The sequence below is a fragment of the Condylura cristata genome, unplaced genomic scaffold (genome assembly GCF_000260355.1).
Source record: "Condylura cristata isolate star-nosed mole 26May11 unplaced genomic scaffold, ConCri1.0 scaffold00033, whole genome shotgun sequence".
Taxonomy (NCBI): domain Eukaryota; kingdom Metazoa; phylum Chordata; class Mammalia; order Eulipotyphla; family Talpidae; genus Condylura; species Condylura cristata.
In genome coordinates, this window is record NW_004567134.1 from 6,916,294 (window position 1) to 6,939,710 (window position 23,417).

Below are 23,417 nucleotides of genomic sequence, written 5' to 3' on the forward strand. Positions count from 1 at the left end.
TGGTGACTGGCGAGCTTACCCCTCACCCCCCAGAGCACAGGACCTTGACACTCAGTCCAGATTTTTATTTCCTTAATAAAATATGCCCTCACTTTTGTAATCCAGGAGTGTGAGGATACATTTGTTGCAAACTGCATGCAACTAAAAGAGGGATTCCTTTTGAAACTATATCCTCTTAATAAATAATTTTTGATCTACTATACATAACAGTAGTGCATTTCTTGTTAAAACGGCAAGCTTGTTTTAAACCAAAATGAAAACATTCATTTCTTTATAAATATTTTAAATAGTTTAAATACATATTTCATACCAAGGATATAAAAATAGCCTCTTTTTTTTGATAAATAAAGACATATTCATTTACATGGCAAATAACGTGCAGTAGCTAACCACTGGCCACCAACTCTATTGGACTGATTGTCTAGGAGATGACATGCAGTGATAATTGTCCCTTTGCCTTCACAAAAAGAAAAATAGATCAGCAGGAGCTGGGCTCCTGGGGCCAACAGTGCTATGGATATTGTTCAGGAATGACAAACAGGCACTCAGAAAAAAAAAAACACAACAAACAAAAACCCTTTGCTGCATTTCACAAATGCCACCTCGGACAAAACGAATCCACAAATTCTTTGTCTGGGACTTCTAGCTGCTCAGACCCTCAGGGTCTTTGGACTTTTACCCAAGTCTGTCAAACAGACCAGTAAGTTAATACCTGTACAGGAAAATGTTTCTATTCTGCTTCGAGGATCTAGAAACTGGTTGCTACGGGGTGGAGTTGGTGCTACCTTTCCCTGGCTTCTCACATGCTCTTCTAAGGGTTGCCAGCTCTGCCTCTCCTTCACGCCTACCGAGGCAAGAAAGGCTGTCATGCAGTGGTGGGTGTGAGGCTGGCATTTGCCTCGTGTGCGTTGGTCTCATACATTTATGGCTTTAATATCTTTCCCTTCTGCTGTGCTCGTGACCACTTCCAGGGGGAGGCTCTCCAGGGGTCTGGTAGACGCTGCTGCCATTCCTTCCCGGTCCCAAGATCCTGGCAGGTTTTCCAGACTGAAGGAACTCGCAGCTGCCTGGCTGAAACTGCCCTCCTCTGATCTGCTGGGCAGAACCAGGTGCAAAGATGTTTCTGAGGAGGAACACACAGAGGACGAGAGGGTTGCTGAAATGGACTGCAGAGGTGTCAGTGTGGTATCTGAGTGTGGAGAGATGCACCTTAGAAACTGCACGTGACCTTCTTGGACAACCTGGTAGTGGGCAGGTGAATAATCAAGATTTCGAGTACGATAAAGTTCAGGGTCTGGGGGACTTTGCTCATGAGCTCTAGTTTGTTGGGGGCTGTTCCCCACAGAGGAGGGATCCACACTCCAAATGTCTGAGGTGACGTCGCCATGGCAAAGTTGTGCTTGGGTGTAAGCGGCTCCACCTGCTTGCAAGTGTAGGCAAGGTTGGGGTGCACTCCAGGCCATCCTGGTCTGTAAGCTGTCCCTAGAAGGATACATAGAGGGAGTGTGCAGAGAGCAAAATTGTGATGACTGCTGTGGTGACAGAACATTCTCTAGAAGTTGGATCACATTTCTCATGTCTTTCCCCAACTGGGAGACTTCCTGAGTCAATGTTGTTACCTGTGTGGGTAAAGCAAAGAAAAAGACAACAGTTAGAGATGCCTGATGGTAATTTAGAGCAGGGAGGCCCAGCCCAAGGGGTGAATGGGGACGTTGGGCAGCTGATCTGAAGCTATCCTCATTCAGCGAACACCTAGATAGACCTGATGGCCTGGAATTCTTGATGAGAGATTCTGGGGTCCTTGAACAAAAAAAGAGATGGGTGTCCATTATTATTTGCATCACCTAGATGCAGACAGCATCTATGTGTCCCTTGGATTTAGTGGGGTACACAGCAGGGCACACAAGTCACCCCATAACCTCAAAATAGTGTAGAATGATGGGTCTGTATGTAAAGTGCTCAGTGGGTGCTGTCCAGAGCAGAAGCCTAGACAGTGACAACTTTCACTTCTGTCATTGTCTTAGGTCTGTGCTATAACAGGACAGAGACCAACTGGCCTTTAGGGGTGGTGATGATGAAAGCAAGAACTCATGCATATTTACTGGGAGAGCGTTTGTGGACAAGGGAAGCTGTAAAATGAGAGTCCAAAAGCAATAAAAAGAACTGCAAGATGGGAAGAGCAGATGAGCACCTTCGGGAGCACTGGGGTCCACCAGTGACCCGGAACTCATGAAATTAGTCCCAAATTGTGCAACATACGCTTGGTTCACTTACAGATTAAATGTGGCCTAGGAAGGAGACATGACCCCAAACACTTAAGAATCACTGAGGAGACTTCATTGTTTTGTATCTAAAATCAGCGTAAAATTTAGTAGAAGATTTATTTTCCTCACAAACCACATCACTCTTTTTTTTTTTTAAACTATGGAAGATCACCAGAAGGTTGAATTTGACTTAAATCTAGCTTTGAAATTTTTCAGGGTGAGGGAAGCCTGTATTTCAGAAGACAGGACACATATTTCCTAGTCTTTTGTTAGATTCCAAACACTAATCCCACCCTTGTGATTTTTTTTGTTGCTTTCATTGCTGTGACTGCATTTTATAAGGGAATTCCTATGCCTTGATTTTCCTCTCATGAGCCACAAATTCCCATAAAAGTGGGAAACAACACCCACCAGAAAACCCCACCAAACCAAAAAAATCAGCCCAACCAAGGCTGCTCCTTGGGCCAGACTTTTGTCCCATTTAAGGACACAGCCCCAATCCATTCAGCAACTTAATTCCATCCATTTCCTGCAAGTGCATTCTTGAAACTAATCCTAGTTGGCAGACCCAGCAGGAGGCAGTACTGCTCAAATCAGGCATTAAAAAAAGGCCAGGAGGAAGATTTTTCACCCTTCAGGCAACCAACGGGTAACACCTGCCTGGGAATTGCCAGGCCAAAACTATTTCTGCCTTGCCGCCACCGTGGTGCTCTGGGACTCAATCAAACACTTGTCCAGGCTTTTCAGCCCATCAAAAGCCACAGAGAGAAAGCCACAGGATTGACAGAAAGGCAACTCCTACTCTCACATCTGAGAAACGAACCAGTGACTCTTAAGATTCTTTACGTTGAAATTTTTACTTCAGTTTGTCAACTTCACGCCCTCCACCCCCAGCCCAAGCGTCAGTTCTGCAATTTATGGGCCACACTGAGTCAGCATCTGGATCTTGGCTCTGCAGAGTCTCACTCAGGGGTTCCTTTTTGAATCGACTAATACTTCTGCCGACATTTCAGAAGAGAAAGCTGACAGCAAATGAAAATGAACCACTCAGACGTATTAAGCCACCTGTTTCTGTAGGTTGTCCAAGTTTAATTGATGCTTCAAATTCACCAGGGCTTTGGGCACTCAACTCCAGTGTAAATGTTTTCGTGCTTTATTAGAACTGAATAAAGACACAATCTTTGAAAAACAATTTTACATTTCAGGCACATCAGTAATTATGTTCCTCAGTGAATGGGTGAGTAAATTTATAAAAGGAAGTGCTTTTTGGTAACTTTTCCCTCTTGGTCAACAAAAGGAGCTAACACAGGCAGGGGTTTGTTCTCTCCCACCTTTAAAATGGAGACACAAAGCATCCGGTTCTATGGTATTTGTAAGAATCCCTTATCTCACAAACAACAGTTTTTGTTCTGAAGTTCAAGCTGTTGAAAGCAGTTGCTTTTTCTGTTGTGGCATTAAAAGCACTTAGAAAAGGAAATGTTGCTTAAGAGTTGAGATGCTGTTGCTTACACGGTTAGAATTTGTGAAGAGCAGAGATACAAAAACATAGCCTGATGGGTAAAAATTGTCTGAAACAGTAATTCAACATCAAGTAAGTTAGATGAATGCAGTAATAACAATAGTGGATTGCAATAAGTAAAATCTGGGACCAAACTATATTAATAGGCATATTTCAAACAATATTTTCTAGCTTTCAAAATAAGTAGATATTTGCCCGGGTTTGAAATTCCTTTCTGTGGTCACTATCTTGATATCCAACTTCTACTGTGCATTTGCCACATTTTGTGGTCATGAACTTTGGAACCTAGAGTCTTGACTGGCTCTGGGAGTATATAAACAAGCATTAACATTTTCAGAAAACAAAATTATCATATCAGTTTGAACTGGAGGAGCAAAGAGCTCAAAAAATAGAGGTTTCTTTAGCTCTAGAGGATAATGCTCAATTTATCTTAGGGGAGATTTGTCATTGTGTCACTGGGACACACCCCTGCATGTCATCAAAGTTACAAGAGGGTATTAATCCCTAATAGGCAAGGGATCTCTCTGTTCAGAAGAACAAAGCCAGCTGTCACATGGAGAGATGGCATCTCCTGGAGGTGGGGACTCTGGTGATGCTGAAAGTGACAATATGCTTCCCGTCCAGTTTCACTGCACCTTTATTTATTGCTCCTGTGGGCTTGCTAACGAAATTCAGTCTACAACATGAAAGACCTTTCTGCCAATGTACAAAGCATAGAATGCAATGCCTCTACTTTTTATGGGGGCTGAGGCTCTCCAGAAAAAGTAGAGGCGTTGCAGTCTTTGCTTTCTACATTGGATTAAGTAGAAGGTCTTTCCTGTTCTAGAATGAATTTCACCAGAAGATACACATTTGCTCAGGAATGGTGCTGGGACTTGTGGAACCTACTTTGATGAAACAGACTCCATCTGCCTTGTTAGGAATTCTGGGTGAGCTGCTGCGAGCAACTTGACTCAGCCCCCCCCCCCATCTTCTATTTATCAGTGACTTTGAAAGATGAGCAAGGCTGTTCTCTTTTTATCAGTGATTAGAAAGAAAAAAGAAACAGAACCGTTTCCGATGGTTGTTACAAAAGTCCCCACACCACCACTTGCAACTTGAAGACACTTAACTACTTACCAAGAGTTTCAAAGCAAAAGGCCCAAGTTTACACCATTGCCCTGTTTGGTCCTTTATTTTATTGAAAACTATTTTTATTGATAGGACACTAATCATAAAATTTTACAAGTGGCAGGTACCATCATTACACATCACTATCTGGAAATGCTACACTAAATCCACCCCAAAAGTCAAGTCTGTCCTTCACCATACAGTTGACCCTTTCTATCACCCCGATTCCTTTCTATCACCCCAGTTCCTTCTGGGAACTACTGACTTGATTTTATAGTTTAAAAGTTCATTTTTGTTTCATTTCATTTATTTGTTTGCTTGGTTCCTTTACGTAACACATGCGAGTTAAAATACAGTATTTTCTTTCTCCGACTCATTTATTTCACTAACTATACTACTCTTTAGGTCTGTCCATGTTGTTGCAAGCAGCAGTATTTTGTTTTTCTTTACTGGTGGAGCTGTATTCCATTGTGTACATAGATGACATCTTGATCCACTCATATGTCATTGAACACGGGTTTTTCCCAGCTCTTGGCTATTGTAAATAATGCTGCGATAAACATGGGGATGCAGCTGTCTCTTTAAATCACTATTTTTAATCCTTTGGGAAAATGCCCAGAGTGGGAAAACTATTGATCTTTTAAAATTCCCCTCTGCCCTGACCCCGCTGAAAAATGCCTGGGCCTGGCCTTTGGATGTGACCCAGGTCATGATCCCTAGCTCATATAAGCCTTTTCTTGGTGAATTTATAGTCCTACTATTACTTAGTCACACAGGGCTACTTGTGAACAAGACTCCGGACTCTTAAGGAAATGTCTTCAAATGACAACTTAAAATCAGCGTATTGCAGAGCTTGGTCAATAAAGAGAGAGAAAAAGAAATTGTTCATCAAATGCACCCAAATTTTCCCATGTAACTCAACACAGCTTAAAACTGGAAATGCACCCAAATTTTCCCATGTAACTCAACACAGCTTAAAACTGTCTGTCACTCATATTAAATTACAAATTAGGTATTAGAGTCCTTCACAAGCCCACCCTCCCTGTTAATGGCCTCATTGCCCACATTCCCTCTTGTAGCCATCAGACAGCTCACAGGGAGATTAAAAGTTCATGGCTCTTTGCATGACATTCTTGCCAAGTGGGGCTTTTCTCTGCCCCTCTCTACCTGGTAAGTTTCTTTCCCCCCTTTAAACGTCTATGCAAATTCTGTGTTTTTTTTTGTAGAGCTTTTCCTTGACAGATCACTGAAACTCACATATCAATTTGAAACCTCATCACCTTGTATCATTCAAGACTGTACCCCACAGTAGGCTGTCAGTTCCTTGAGGCTAGAAACTTACACATCTTTGTATCTCCTGGACTCAGGACAATACTACAACACAATGTACACTGGGAACTCCATGGATGTATACATGTAGTTCCTGCCATTTTAAAGAACTTAATTCTCATATTGCCTTTAATTTTGCTCTTATTTTGTCTCATGATTCACTGTAAGTAGTTGGGTAAAAAGCTGTAACTCCCTAAACTACACCCTTGGGTACCCTGTAGTACTTATGAGCAAATGGCATCACCACCATTAAGAATCCATCTTCTTCTTTTCTTCTTTTTAAAGATTTGTTTATTTATGCATTCAGAACTGGGGCACCAGCCAGAGGTGCAGGGGTGGTGAGAGGATTCTTCAGACACAGAGTGGGGAGCAGAACAGGCAGATCGATGAAGTACACTGCTGAAGGGAAGCAGCAGGTGGTCAGGAGAGGTCTGCTGCACCATGTGGGTCACCTCCGGGGCTGGGATAGAACATGCCTTGAGTAGCTGTGGCCAGCTTGCAGTGCTGCATCCTAACCCATTTTGCCACCAGGGAGGGTCCCAAAATCCATCTTCTTGTGTTTCCTTCATAATTGTAGAAGGAGACTCCCTTGGCCCAAGCCTTTGACTAGACTTATCTTATTCCTTTGTCACTTGTACCAGAATAAGTTTAATTTCCAGAGGTGGTTTTAATTCTCTGGGAAATTTTCCTTTTCTCATGACCCCAGTATCTCACAACTACCTTATGAACACCAAGATTCAAATTCAATTAAGTTATCAGAGCTGTTTTATCAACTGAAATTTGGCAAACGCTTTTGCAATCCTGGTTTCTATTATGGATGACAATTTTAGGTGTGACTTGATTATTTCTACTGATAAGATGACAGATAAAGAAACTACAACTAAGACACACCATTTTTAAACCTGTGTGTTCAGCTGCATTTTCTTGGTCAATTTTCTCTTCCTCTTCTGTTTCCTCCTCTTCCTTTTCATTTTTCCGTGGATAAGGAAACCCATCAGTCTGGAATTTAAAACCGTTGGCCAAACCAGTTCACCATTGCCATCTGCAGCGCCCACTGTTCACATCCAAGATTTCTCTATCCTTTCCAAAGTCCCAACTGTTAGAAAGAAGAAATGATGAAAACACCATCTGTGCTTCCAAACGGTTCAGTTTTTCTCTCCCAGGCTCCAGAACACCTAAAGATTGGTCTTGTCTCTGTGTTGTAAGCATCTTGCATGTATCTCCATATAGGCCATGAAGAGTTCAGCAGTTTTTCAGGCTATGTATGTATGCTTGTTGACCTACACCTTCCATCACTTATAGAAACAGTGTGTGGGAACAGACTTGTCAATTGTGCATGATAATCCACACACAGGTCTTTGCATATCATTCAGAAGGGAATCACTGTCACAATTTCCCTATTTCTGCCTCATCCAGATCTTCTCAGGTCTTCATTTGGCTTAGAAAATCATTATTGCCTACATTTCTGAGTATCTGGTTTTCTCCTCTCATGTTTAATTGCTCCACTGAAGTGATGTTACTTCTTACTCTCTTGAGTGAAGGCCTTTGTGATGAGGATTAAATTATATAATGATGTGAAAGCTTAGTCCTTGTGTAGCTGGTATTATGGCAGAGCCCCAGTTGTCTGGATTTGATCATGCAACACAACACCCCCTAAGCTTAGTCAGAAATGTCTGCAAGGCAGGGAATACTAATCCAGGAAACACTTGGACTAGAGAAATCAAAAGTCAGTTATTTAACTCATCTTCAGCCTCATATTAGAAAAACTATTTATGTAAACATTTTAACATAATTAATATTGGAAGAAACAGCATCTTCCAAGTTTTAGTATGTTGCTTTGCATGGATCTTTGCAAATTGTAACAATAGTAACTGGAGTCTTTGGAAAATATTAAGATCCTATAGTTTCAGTCCAAGGTTTGAGTAGTTGCAGTCAGATAGTCTGAGAAATCTCTGTGAAGACAGATTGAACTAGAATACAACAATGTACAGTATGGTATTGATTAATATTGGATAAGGTATGATTAGTATCGAAAAAGAAATGATGTGGGGGTGAGTGAGGGCAGGCAAAACTGCTTTTAGAGCCCTTTATAGCAGCTCAGCCCCTATACAAGACTTTAAATATTTGTTGGAATATGAATGGCTTAATGACTAGTAAATTGCATGATTAATTTCTCCTATGAGTTTCTGTTTATTTGCAGTTGAACTTAAATAACTTTTACCAGTCCCTTCCAAATAACTCTGCAAGACACAGAAGTCTCACTATAGCAGTTAAGAAGCAGTTACATATAATACTGGAAATCTCCATGAATGAGATATTTTGAAACACTGTGGTTACCTGGTTTAAACAGTCCATTTGTGATGCTGGTGACATATCATCCCAATAACCATGCACAGTTTTACCATTAGGTTGTGTGCATTTTGGTGCAACAGCAGATTTGCTGTTTCAGTGTGTCTTCGGATTGTGCATTTTGGGAACGGAAGTGTGAGTCTCATAATGAAAACCACAGTGTCTCTGACAGTACTTTTCACATAGAAAATAGCTTCCTTTCATTGTATACTATGCATGTTTTACATTTCTCAATCCTGGCTATTAGTATGGTATGATTCATAGACTCTCAGTATAACTGGAACTTCATCTGATAGACAGAGAACAAATGTGATTTCCATTTTTGTGTATTCAGTGAGCAGATGGGGAATGCATCTGTTGATCTAATCTTCTTAGCTTGAAGAGTTCTTGACCTGTCACTCAAATTTTGCCAAACATGTACACATTTTCCTGCTAGACACAATTTCCCTAAATTCAGGGTTACTAATTACACCAATCCTCTCCCCTTGCCATGAACACATATACATTTTTACAAGCTCTGATTCAGGTAATTAAATGGTCTTTCATTTAATCCTTTGTTATGTTGCATATTTATCATGAGATTCAGACAAGTTCAATCAAACTCCGTAAGTAGGCAAAACAAAAAAGACGATCGGCATAATTTTATCCTTGTGTCTTTTGCTTCACAAAGCATTCAAAACCAAGTGACAGTCTTTTTATCTGTCAGCTAAAATAATAATCATACTCGGCACTTGCATAAATTTTACCCAAATGAAGATCTCAATCCCATTACTAATGAAAGTTTTAAGTCTTTGTCTACAGCTGGAGAGACTAGAATGTTGGGAGAGGTGAAGTGGCTTATCTGAGGTCACACAAGAATAGTACCAAGGGTTTTAGTTTTGCAGGTGCATCTGATGCCTCTTAAAAGAGAAGACCTAAAGTCTAGCATTGTCAATACAAAATGACAATTAGAGTCTCAAAAGCGATTACTTCTATGGTTTCACTGAATTTTTGCAATCTTAGTTCTCTGGACACAACTTTAGTACTTTAGCAGTACAATGGCAATTCATTATTTATCAAGCTTGTGATTGCTTTGTTCATCTATTTTTCTGCTTCATTGAGACAAAGATTCATTAGTGTCTGAATGGGCAGTCAAGCCAAGGGATCTTCTCTGTTATCAATTTGAGCCCCAAACACAAGAGTTGTTCATCAGTTGTATAGGAAAGCATTTGTCAAGCTTCACTGTAAACAGACATAACCTGGAGATCTTGACACAAAATATAATCAGATTTAGTAGATGAGGGTTAGGGTCTGAAATTCTGGATTTTCAACAAACTCCTACTTGATGCCAATGCTGCTGATTTATCCAGTCAGATTCACAGTGTGTATAATTATGAGTCCAGTCCATTTCAATAACTCCTTATGTACTAATTTTTCAATAAGGGTTTAAAATTTAATCTAACTTTTATCCTTTCCATCCTTCTGGCAAATCTATAGTTCAGGCCCTCCATTTCTTTGGATACTTAATCTCTGAGTATTTTGTAATTCTCAGTGTACAAGTTTTCTATTTCCTTAGTTAAACTAATTCCTAAGAATTTTATTGTTTTTGATGCTATTATAAATGGAATTGTGAATTTCTCTTCCTGACAGTTTGTTGTCAGTATATAGAAATGCAACTGATTCTTGTATATTGATGATATATTCTGTAAGTTTGTAAATTCTAACAGTTTGGGGTGGAGTCTTTAGGGTTTAGAATCTTTGTGATTGTTGAATCTGTTGTCTTTGTTCTAGTAATTGAGGGTATAACCACACCTTTCAGTGTCCCAAAGGGGAGGACAGCATTGAGCACCTAGATTGTGGCTAATTAGAAACTAGACCTTGGCAGCAGCTGGGAAAGCAGGTAATCAGAGCTGTTCCAGAGAGAAAAGGGAGACGGGCTTTTTTCTTACTCCTTTTGTGAGGCACATAAGAGCCTGGGAACATGGCCATGGAGAAGCTCTGTGCACATTTAAAGACAGCTTGTTTGTTTACTATAGACCTTTTTGGTTTTAGGGGCTAGCTAGGTATTTGGGGGGTGGCTGTAGGAACCTTAAAAGTTGGGACACACTAGACATGAGGTCCAAACAAATGCTCTTATCTATTTTGGTTGTATTTCACCCCCTTTTCTTGAATAAAATTTTGCTGTTTAGGGCCCTCCCTGGTGGCGCAGTGGGTTAAAGCACAGCACTAAGAAGCTAAAGCCACTTCCGCATGAGTTCGATCCCGCCTGCCCCGGAGGTGACCACATGGTGTGGCAGACCTCTCCTGACCCGCCCGCTGCTCCCCTCAGCAGTGTACTTCGTGGATCTGCCTGTTCTGCACCCCACTCTGTCTCTGGTGAATCCTCTCACCCTCTGCATCTCTGACCTGTACCCCAGTTCTGTACTAATAAAAAGAAAATTTGCTGTTTAAAGATCTAATGATAGATGGTTTTCTCTTGTAAGGAAAGGAACAAAAAAGTTGAAGCATTATATATGTTATTCAAATTACATGAAGAAAAGGACATTTGTCCCTTGGTCTATACAATCCCATTTTCTTAAGCAACCATCATAGGTGTTTTCAGCAGATTTCAAAAGAAGAGTATTTGATAATATAAGAAATCACAATTAGTATTGATTATCAAGCATGAGTAAATAGAAAATGAATATTAAAATAGAAGTCCCAAGAAAACTATATTAATAATAACAATAAAGATGAAAACATTAAGCAGTCTAGTCAAAAGGTAAAGGCTTCTTTTAAAGACTAAATTTAAATACATCAAGCTACAATTATGTGCAGTGATATGATTCCATTTATACGAAATGTCCAGAATAGGCAAATCTATAGGCACAGAATGTAAATTAATCATTGCCCATGCATTAGGAATGATGGCTGTAGAGTGCCTTGTGGGGTGATGAAATGTTCTAAAATTGATTATGGCCATGAAATCACAACTGGAAATATACTTAAAGTCTTTGAGTGTTCCACTTTAAGTGGATGAATTATATATGCTAGTTATATCTCAATAAAGTCGTAAAAAAAAACAACAGAGCTAATACATGAGAAGCCAGATTTCTTTCTTAAAAACAATGTAATTTGTTACTACAAAACTAAGTTTTGTTTAGGCATGTTACACATCTATTCTCCTTAATATAGTCAAGACTCAAGGTGGCTTAAAATTAATTGGATCCTTTATGTTCATACAAAAATAAAATGCTAAAGAATGGCAATAAGTATTCAAACCAAAGTGAATGAGATGAGCAAGGCTAATTTAATGAACTACCATCATCATCAATTTTGAAAATGAAGATTTGCCTATGATTATCTTTCCACTAAGCTTAGCAGGTCTTTTCTGCCTATTTGTTCTTTCTTAAATCATTTTGGCAGTTAGATGTTTACTGTAATATCAGGCAATACTTAAGCATTGCTCATAGTGCCATACTGACAGGTGTTGTCTTAAGTCTCCAAGTCTTAACCCAGTAACTGTTCTTTAAAATAGAAGCAGAATTATATCAAACTACCTTGCTAACATTGGATATATGGAAATATAAACAATTTGCCTACTATTTTGTTTTCTCATTTTTATACTGAGCATAGCAAAAGGAGTCCCGTAGGGGAAAACGATCATCTTCATGACCATTGTGATCATTTTGTCTATTACTGTTGCCTAATCCTCTTGTTACTTCATTCTGGGTGCTCTTAGGTGGCAGGAAGGTGCTCACCTGAGTTATCTTTTGTTAAAAAGGAGCATCAATTTATCTGAAAAGGGAATGAGCATTTGACCACTTACTAAGGGAAGATACGGTCTTTCTAAACTCTATTACTGATATCACTACAGTCAGTTACTAGAGGAAAAATCTGAATGTAGCGAAGGTGAACATCTTGCTGAAGTCCCAGGATTAATTTTATGAAAAGGATAAAAGTGTCGGTCTCCAAAGCTTGTTCTCTTGTTCCACCAGCGTGTCCGATGCCTCACACATGTTGTAACCGAGCAGGAAGCTTCCCTTAGCAGGCTTTGCTGCCGTGTCTTTATGGGTCAGCCAGGTTTCAAAAACGGGACACCTCTCTTACTCCTACCTGAAGCCCTTTCGGAAATAAAGCATTTGACTGACGCAGCCAGGGCCCCACAGTGACGGTTTGCTGTTATTTAAAATAATTTCTGCAAAATTGCGCTGTTTCTTCTCTGCTATCACACAGGGGCAGTGTTTTCAGAAGGCTTCTAACATCAGCAGCTGGCCTACATCTTTTCAAGTCTCACTGTGCTGTGAATGTAGGTTATTACTGTTTCTGAGTTTTGGTTCTATTTGGAGCCAATGGATTATGACATCTACATATCAGTGAACAATCTCTTTACATTTAACTGTCTGAGCAAATTTCAGCACAGGGGTCCTGCATTGTCCCCTCCAGCTTACATAGTGTCCCCTGGTCAGTTCAACATGCCTGGCACAGATTGAGATGTGCCTTTCAGGTTCTGGTTAGTATCACGCAGCACCTCCCACATTTACTGTTAATTCTTCTCTGCTTCCTACTCACCAAAGAGAGTTTAAATAAAGAACAGAACAATCAAATGATGATAAATGTGACTCGTAGGACATAGGTGAAAAGAAAAAGTAAAGTTTGGACTCGAAATGACAGATTTGGGGGGTACATAAATAGCATTACTTTCTAAGTGATGAGGAAAAATGAAGTTGGAGGTTAGGAAAGCGATCATTTTACGGTTTGTGTTTTTATTCAGCCTGATTTAGTAGGTTTCAAAGTGCTACCCAGAGGGTAGAGGCTATACAGAAATTAAATTGCATGTAAAGGGCAGGCTTTTTTGACTAAGCTTCAACCATGAAGAAATCAGATATTTCCTATAAGGAAAAGCCAATTCTTTAGGGAAGGATAATTGGGCCATTGCTATTTTCTCTTGCCTTTCCTATTTTAATACTTGACAAGACAAAAAGACTCATGTCACCTCACTAGAAAAATAATCATGAATACAGAAACACACTGGGGAAATATTTTGGTTTTTGAGTGGCTGTCTGTTTTTAACACATCAGCCACTGGCTCGTCCTGTCAAAGGAAAGTCATATAGTGTGAGGATTTATAGCTGTAACTTGGAAAAACTACTTAAAATCCCCAAAATGAGACTATAACCACTTTCTTTTCACAGAATGATCACTTCTAGTATTTGAGCTAAGATGTATTGGTCAATCAGCTTTTAAACCGTGAAATGATCTCAAATGTGAGGGAAAAGATGGTGAGAACAATGTATAGGAAGAGATGATTCAATGCCAGATTAATATTGAGTTTTCCAACAGGGCGTTTAGTTTGCTTTGTGATAGATTTTTAACAAGAGTTTACATGGATGTGCCCAAGTCTTTGTGATTTAAGGACTTTCAATCCAGTTCAAAGATCAAAGACAAGCTAGAACACTGAGTGACTCCTGAAAGCAGATCCGAGACACTCAGGTTGAAGGGGGAGGGGACAGACAGAGAGCAGAGAACAATTACTTTTGATTAATCTGTGGACTACTAATCTTGTTTGCAAATTACAAATTAAAGTACACGAACAAATAAAAAAGCACTAGTTAAACCAAATATCAATAATAGCTAATTAGAGCAATTATCATTTATTTAGGGCTTACTTTATGCTAATTGATTTACTTCTACTATCTCATTTAATGTCACAATGGGCCACAAGGCAATTATTATCTTCTACTTACACTTGGGGGGGCTAGAGCTTGAGAGAAGGTAAGTGGTTAGTCCGAGATCACATAACTAAAATGAGGTTGGGTGGGGATTCATCCACGGTGGTCTGACAGGACATGTGAATGTTCAGTGGCTAATTATATTGCTTCTGCTGGCAGCTCGAGCTTCTGCCCACCATTCCAGCATGACCAAGGAAAAAGAAAACCCTTACCTCACTGTTGAGTTTATTTATCTGCTGCTTCGTCTCCTCTGCTTTGATGAAAAGAACAGCAGCTCCCACCTCGGGGTCTGAAAAATGATACATGCAGAGAATAAGTCCCTTGATGAATTAACCTTATATTTGAAGATTGGGTCAATGGGAATTGGGAAAGGAGGTGGTGTTTTTAGTTCTAGCTTTTCTTGACGTTTGTACATTGTGGGCCTTTTCTCTCTGGCACTGGACAAGTTTCTAGAGCTCCTCTGGTTGGTGTTTGATACTCTTTGGAACCAGGAAGACATCATGGTGGGGACAGTGGTGACTGAGTGAGCGGATACATTTATGGTAAATCTCCCCTTCCCTTGGACACAATCACCAAGATGGCACATTTTTTCTTCATTGAACATTCTCTCAAATATATCAGAGCTAGCACCCAAGCATAGAAAAGGGATGTTCTTTCCCTCTTCTCTTTAATTTCCAAAAATTGATTCTTGTGCCTACAAAAGCATTTCCCTCCCACATCTATTTCAGGTGCTAATGCCCATGGCAGGTTTTCTGTCTCTTACTGTGTTGCTCTAAATGATAATTTCTCCCATTTCCTGCTTCTCTCATCTCTATTTTTTTTTTCTTTCTATCTGACTCCTGCAAATACATATATTTCTGTTAGGGACAAAAGTAGAGGTGAGTCACTGTTAGCTGGAGTGGAATTTGATTTCACTGCTATAGTCACATCAATAATGTATGGCCATCCTTAATTAACCAGAATGAAGAGAACAGTGGTATCTTAATTCTGGTTAATTACAGGTAGAAAACTTTGTGGGAGAAAATGCCACTTAAAACAAGCTAAAGTGCCCGAATAGTAAGAGCTCATTTTGTAGATATATTTTGTAAAGCAAATCCATTCTTTCAACAAGTGATTAGAGATCACATTCAATACACTGGAGCTCGTTTAGAGGAGACAACAATGAGTAGAGGAAATATATGACTCTTGTGGAGCTTAAGAGTCCAGCAGGGCAGAGAGACATTAAAAGATAAATTTAAAGCGTTTAGATTTCATTATAAGAGCAATAGGCAGCACCTCAGGGTTTTACGCATAGGAGTAGAGTAATAAGAATACATTTGCATTTTTTAAAAAGTTCACTCTGTAAGGAAAACAGTATGAGGCCAGAGGCTTAGGGAACAATGCAGGCAAGAGAGGACCATGGCAAGGGAATGGGTGGGACCAGTCAAACTAGAAAGTCCTAAATAGAACAGAGATACTTAGGCGATCGAGTCAAGAAGAATCGTTGCTTGAATGGGTGGTATAGGGGTAAACATTGGGAATATCGAGGAGAAGCCAGAGGGATGATGGGATCAAAAATAGGCAGTGGACCTGGTGAGGTTCTGTGCATTGTTTCCAGCCCCAGTGAGCTAACAAGGCAAGCCTCCAGGGGACCCTCCACCAACGTTCACAGCAGACTCTAGCACCAGTTTGATTGTGGTTCTTGCAACAATAAAATACTATTAGCACATGTAAGTCATCTGAATTAGGGAATCAAGGCTGTTGACTGACATCAGTACCCACCCATCTATGCCTTTCTTCCCTCCATCAAGGATTCTTACAAGGGCCTTTTCATTTCCCCAGAGAGCTGGGAAGTGTTGTTGATTAAATGGAATATTGGAAATTATATTCAGAAGTCTTTCTTGGGGTTGTCTTTGTCTAGGAAGGACGTGCTAATTAGCGGTTCTTCCTGACCCAAGGATCTCAGAGCTGGTTAGGAAGGGTGAGAGAGAGTCATTGGCAGATGTATGCCTCATACCAAGTAGTTTGCTAGTATTTGTTTAGGTTGCCTATACCTACTTAATACACTTGTTCATTATTCTCTGTCAACTATGTATGTATCTTTAAAAAAAAATTCCCGGCCATTTCTGCCCTTCTTCATGTTGGCAGATTCTTTTTGATGGTCAATGAACTCAGGAATGGAAAGGGGAGACAGAAACCTCTGCTAGATTTGGGGTGCCCTTGCATCAATTCACCCATCACCTGAAATAAATGCTTATTTATTTCCAACACTCTTACATCCTCCTGAAATTGTTTATTCTCTGACAAATTGCAAGTATATAACCTCTTAGCAAATAAATTGGCTAAATATAACCAATTTTCCTACAATGCACCATCAACACAGCATTTCCTGTGGTAATGTTTTTGTGGATTTATCTGTATTTACCATAGAAAAACATGGCTACCCTGTGGTAAATAGCAGAAATTTCAGTCTCCTGTTACACCATTTACCTGGGCTGGCAAATGGCAGGGCATTTAGCTTGGACAGAACAACAATTACAAATGATGTCATAATATTGTAGAGATGGCACAGACTCAAGCTCAATTACTGCATGGAATTGGTAAAGTTCTTTCTCATGAAGAATATTCTGAGGATGGGAAGGCAAAATAGGACCAAGCGCTACAAGTTAAAGAGAAATAGCACCCCTGAAAGAATTTAAATATAGACCATACCTCCAAGAGGAGGAGAAATTCTGGACTCTGGTCTTATTCTTTCAGAACCAAAGTCAAAAGTCTGACTTTCTTCGCTGCTGTTTCCATCTTCAATTCCATCAACAATCCTATTTAAAGTCAAGGAAATTGGTTAGTTGTGCATTTATATTCATGGATGACAGTATTTCCTGAAAATAAAATATGTTGGGCTAAGCTTCTCAATTCTGGTTATTCTAGAAATGTTCAGTCCAGTTTGGTAGCCATTCAGCATACTTGGCTGCTATGCACCAGGTAATGGCTAGTAATGCGAGCAAATTGAGATGTGCAAAATTCATGCTATGTTTCAAGATTTTAGTAAAGATTATTTACATTTGAAATAATATTGGGGCATAATGAATCAAATAAAATACATTAGCAAAATAATTTCACTACGTGTATTTTTTTACTTTAAAAAATATGATCACTAGAAAATTTATTTTTTGTTTTATCTACTTATTTATTATATTGATGACTAGAAAATTTAAAATTACGTATGTGGCCCAACTTATATTTGTATTGAATGTAAACACTTTATTTTCAGATTCAAAAAATCGTCAACTATAAAAATCCTCTTATCTAAACTCATATTCAATCATTACTACCCAAAATTAAAATATTTTAAGCTAATGACTATATCAATACAGAAAATAACCTTGATGCAACCTTCACTTTGTGCTCAGACAAAACTCTGAAGTGAGAGCTGAAGAATCACATTTAAGTTACTGCTAGAACTTTGGCTAGTCTTCTTTCTTTAGTCTCTACTCATACTAAAAAAGACAAGTCCACTGGAAAAGATGTAAACAAAAGGTAACAAAAATCAGAAAATCAAAACTGTCATCCATTACTACTGTAAACACAATCTTTGTTATGTGTAAAATAAATTTTTGTTTTAAGTGCAAGGTGAGTTTTACACAAATCTTTCTTTTCTAGCTCTGGTACATTTTCCTCCCATGTAACACTTACTGTCTTTCATTTTAGTGGACATTTAGGAAGAAGAGTTAAGCAATGCTTTCAAGTCATCATCACCAAATGAATTCCTGAACATTTGCTGTCTACCTACTTTTACTAAGCTTGTTTTTTTCTCCCTTAATGTATCTCAGAATGGAGAAATTATGTTCTTTAAGTGAATAATTAACATGTAGTCTGTCAGAAAGACCACTTGCCTTATAATTAGAAAAATAAAATTTGAATCCTGACTTTAGAACTTAACTTCTGAGATTTTGGACAAATCACTAACCTTCAAGTTTTACTTGTGACAACTTTAGAGTTCATGTGAGCTACTTTATAGAATTCCCAAGAAGATTAAAACAAATATTGAATGTGAAATGACCTAGCAGAGAACATGAAACGCAAGTAGTACTTGATAGGTTTTACTTGTTTCTGCTTATCTTGTTAGCGTGAACCATGCCTACTCCTTTTACATTGTCTAAGTCAGGTTATTTCATCTTCTCCGTCACCTTTAGTTGACTTGAGCGTGAATTTTTAAACATTAAAAACAAAGTCATGCCACCTATCGTGATGAATCAAATAGTGTGGAATATGAAAATCAGCTCTTCATTTCCCTCATAATTTTATGCCATTGCTTTGTAAACCTTTTGAAAGATCAACATTGAGGGGATACCATTGATGGATGTTGTGCTATTGCTTTTATTAATTTTTTAAAAAGATTTATTTTTAGCTGGGGTACAGGTCAGAGGTGCAGGGAGGATTCACCAGAGAGAGAGTGGGGAGCAGAACAGGCCGATCAACAAAGTACACCACTGAGGGGAGTAGCAGGAGAGACTGGAGAGGTCTGCCGCGCCATGTGGGTCACTTCCCTGGCCGGGGATCGAACTCGTGCTGAAATGGCTGTGGCTAGCTTCAAAGTCCTTCACTTTAATCCATTGTGCTCTTTTATTTTTATTTAAAATGATAAAATTACAATGTGAAAATTAAAATAGGCAGAACTAAGTGGATGAAAGGATTGAGAAGGAATTCTGAGAAAGGAATGGAGACTTCTGAGACTATGACTAAAACTATTCTCAGGTCACACACATTTTCCTTAGAATCAAAAATTATGCACAACATTTTGGAAAGCTGAAAATTTGCAAAGTCTAAAGGCCCAGAAGACTGACAAATCATTTATTAATCAGGCGCTAATCTGAGTAAAAAGCAGGAAGACTGACTGATATGATATTAATTCTTACCTTGGACTGAGGTCTGGGGGTCCAGCACTATTCAAAGCCGTAAGTTGCAATTTCAAGTTCTTCTCTTTCTTTTTACCATGGTGAGGAGGGTCATTTTCTTGTTTGGCCTTGGGAGAATTTGAACTGGAGACTCTAATTGGTGAATGAAATGGCACTGTTCCTGAGGCCAGCTGCTTCAAACTTAAGCCGAGGTAGCTTTTATTACTTCCAACCTTCTTGTTGCGTGAAGAGGAGGATCCCCTCGTGTAGATGGGAGAAAGGGAAGCTGTCTCCTCCTCTTCTCCTTCCTCTTCCTCTTCCTCATCTTCCACAATGGATGGGAGTCTCTTGTTGATGCTGCCATTTCCCTTGGGCTCCGACTAAATCAGTAGATAATGGGGTTATTACAGACAGCAGAAACCACCTGAGAGGTGTATCACTCTTGCTCGTGGCCCCACCTGAACAAAGTCAAATCCCTTAAAGACTTCTCATTAAATCTGAAGACTTGATACTATTCATACTGATGTTAAAAATCTCCCCATTTCTGATCTTCGTCACATTTAGCTTCTAAAGTATAAAGTCTCTAATACTTCTCTTGATCTTACTTGTAAACTCTCTTGGTGGAAAGGTGATTTGCATCTAATTTTTTACCAGCTTATCACTTGTAATAATAGATGATGAGATACTCTTAGGAATAAAATAATTTCAAATTTTAATGGAAGATGTTGGCCTACTTATTTTAAAGTTACTGGGTCTTCAGTGGAGATCAGCCAGTAAAATTTTATGATCCTTGGGAATAAAAACATTTCATGTTCTGGATCACATATAGTGAAATATCAGATATGTGTCTGCTTCCTGCTCAACCTATTCTCATAGGTGGGCTGGAAGTGAGGCAAACCTTTTGACCTGCTCCTCTTGAAGAGCCTTGGGAAAGGAAGGAGAAAGTATGCCACACCCACTCATGGTCCACTGGACTCTTGACTGGAGTCATTCAAACTTATAGGCTAAGAAGTAACGATGGGATGGGAAAGGACAAGGTGTTGATGGAGAGGCAGGATGGAGAGCACAGCGGACCCCCAGACATGGGTTTCATGCTCTGAGAGATCAATTAATATGTGTATCCTCAGTTTCTTTTGAGGACACAATCACTTATAATGGCCTATAGAAATTTCTAGTAAAAATAACAAATGAAAAGACCTAAGAGTACTATTTAAATCAGGAGATGTCATGATTATAACTCAATTTTGATAAACTATTGACACCATGGCTTACATGTATTTTACTGTAATAGCTATAGAAGTAGAAATATCCAGAATAAGAACTTGAACCTGGGGTGACTAACAGGCATTGACCAAACAATTTAGGCCATAGTTGCTAAGTAAACTTAAGCAATTTACTCATAAAGTTTTTTGTACTTTAATACAAACAACTCAAAATATCTTGAGGCAATATTAGACTCATTCCCAACTAGAGCTGATTATTTTAATAAATCGGGAAATTATTAATTCCTTATTATGATAGTCATTATTTGTTTACTACCACCTTTTAAAATTTTATGCTTATAACAAAAGTTGGACCCACATGGAATTGCAGGGGAACATTTATATACTTGTACTGTAGGATAAAAAACTTAACTCATCCAGCTAAAGAAACAACAGGGTATAACTCAAAAAAATGAAAAGCAATGAATTCATTCTCTAATTGGACTAATGTTTATATTTGCACTGACTCTTCTTTTTTAAGGTGACTCCATTAGCCCTAATAGAATCCTTTGACTAATAACCTAGAATGTTTGCACTTCTACAAGTTTCTTTAAATTCATATTTCCATTTGTCATGGAGACTTGATATCTTGGATAAGTTGCTTAGATACTGACTCGTGCTCAAGACAGCTGACATTGCTTCTAGTAAGAATTAATTATCCTACCTACTACATGGAAGAGCAAAAATGTAACTCCAAAAATTAAAAATAAAGAAATAATCCTAGCTACTATTACTGCAGACAGGACCCACGCTTATTATATTACTGAACACTCAGACTCAGAATAATTTTCTGTGCAAGAGTACTTGCTTCAGGCCACCTAGATAGAAACTGCTGTTTAACTTGGATAGCAGGATGTACCTTATGTATATTGCCAGAAAGCTCAACTACAGATTCTTCCTTCTTACCTGACTTAACTCCATTCTCTTCCTGAACAATGCTTCCATGATATCAATGAAGGTTTTTACACCCATCATCAAAAGCATCTCTAATTTAACTCATGACATTTTGGCAGGATAGTCATTCAAACTCAAACCTATCTTGACTAAAGGAGAAACTGAATAAAGTCTGCTGGTTGAGTGCAGAGACTTTTGGTGATACCATCCAGAGGACCTGTGGTTTACTAGCTATAGTGTTAGTCAAGTAATAGAATTGTGTAAAGTCTTGGTTTCCTCAATTGTAAATTGGTAATGTTGTGATAAAAATAATATTAGAGAATGGAAGTTACGTACTTTGTAAAATTCATTGAAAGTCCCTAATAAATGCTTAGACTTGTAATGATGATGATGATGATGAAGAAGAAAATAGAGACATTTTCATCATAGCATATTTACACTGAGCATCATAGCAGGTGCTATGGAGAGTGCTGATTATCTTTTTACATGATCTCCCCTTCTTTCATAGTTAACAGAACTCTTAATGCACCCTGTCCACAATCATCTTCTTCAGCTTTCCTTTCTACTTGGTTTGAACTGAGGTTAAATTTTGGCTTGATAATATAGAAAACCAATGGTCCTAAAATTCGAAAAATAAGAGGGTTTAAACCTCAATAATTTACTCTATCAAAGTAACTCTTTTATCATAGAAACTTTTAGGAAGACTCACAGTAAGAGGGAGATCACTGTCTTATTTTCTCACATTTCTTTGGTGTTTACCCTGAAATATGATAAGGATCTCCAGTAACCGTCTTATAGAATGAGGAGATCTAGAAGAAGGAAGCTAAATGTTGTGAATGATAAAGCAGAAAAAAAAAAAGCTTGGGATCTCATCAACACACTATTAATATTTGAAGTTGTCCACAAGGAACTCAAACTGGAAATCCAAAAGAAAGTCAAAACTCTTTTCATGATAAAGAAAATATAGAAGGAATTCTGGGGGAAAATGTAGAGTTTATGTACAATAGTGAAGAAAAGTTGAGAACAGTTGGAACATAAAGATCATTTTCTTGGTTCCTGAGGAGGGAATTTGTAGTGGCTAGGGAGAAAAGGTAACAAATACCAGAGAGAAATGTGGATCAAAGCACTGGGATGTTGTAAGAAGTTTCTTAATAAAATAAACCACATTTGCTCACTCATCAAACTATCTTTAGTAAATTATTAATTTGAAATGTGTTCTGTGATTGGATTTATTTAGGTGTCTCTGTGTGTATGTGTATGCACGGAGGTGAATGGTTGGTTCTGCTTCAAAGAGAGGATAGAACAAGAAAGGAGTTCTTTATTAGGTTCCTGTCATAGGATTCTCAGTAATGAAAAGCCTAGAATCACACCAGATATATCAGGTCTTTAGGAACATTTTCTGTGAAATAAAGGGCACTAAATATCTGGGATTGTTTGAAGAGCTCCAGTGAAACTACTTCAAGACAATCCCTGAACCATATTGTTTAAGTCATGGATAATCATGTCTCTCCATCAATTGGATGCTTACTGGCCACTAATTTTAGAAACTATAAAAGTACTCCTAAGACCAGTACCTCAAGACTGTGACCTTTTTAGATATTAGTAACAACTAAGACTGTGACCTTTTTAGATATTAGTGACAACTTACTTTATAGCAAAGATAGAGCTATAAGTTTCAATACTTCTGGATTTCCAAACTCAGGAAAGTTATTATGTCTTTTAGGAGAATTATGCTGAGTAACAGAAATATACAGAACCCTCTAGGGGAAAATAGATATATGGAAATTCTACAAATTGGAGATATATATTTGCTCTTTGGCAAAAGTCATACCTGTGAGACTGTAGATTTGTTTGATAATCTTGATATCACCTGAAAGAACAAACAAACAGAAATTGTGATGATCATTTAAACCTTCCCCACTGGGTGAGAACTGGAGAAATTGGCTTCTGAGGAAAGAGACAGAAGTTCAGAGTTCTGGGGGGTAGGGATAATGGGCCAGTGTGATCCAGTGAAGAGAAAAACACTTCCCTAGCAATACTGAAAATACCTTTCATGTCCTACCCTCTGGGATTGCTACTGTGCTACTGACCAGTGTGTGTGACAAACAAGAGAAGAGCAAGTTGAAA

General features: G+C 38.7%; 1 protein-coding gene across 1 annotated transcript in view; it reads right to left on the reverse strand.

Moving 5' to 3' along the window:
• Positions 1 to 281: 281 nt before the first annotated feature.
• KCNH8 (potassium channel, voltage gated eag related subfamily H, member 8) overlaps positions 282 to 23,417 on the reverse strand; it is a 246,613-nt gene continuing 223,477 nt past the window's right edge. Inside the window, exons 12-16 of the mRNA XM_004692289.2 lie at positions 23,122 to 23,160; positions 19,156 to 19,514; positions 16,952 to 17,058; positions 14,473 to 14,549; positions 282 to 1,619 (exon numbers count right to left, since the gene is read on the reverse strand). Coding sequence (XP_004692346.1) covers positions 915 to 1,619; positions 14,473 to 14,549; positions 16,952 to 17,058; positions 19,156 to 19,514; positions 23,122 to 23,160 — 1,287 coding nt within the window. The 3' untranslated portion in view covers positions 282 to 914. The remainder of the gene's footprint in view (positions 1,620 to 14,472; positions 14,550 to 16,951; positions 17,059 to 19,155; positions 19,515 to 23,121; positions 23,161 to 23,417) is intronic.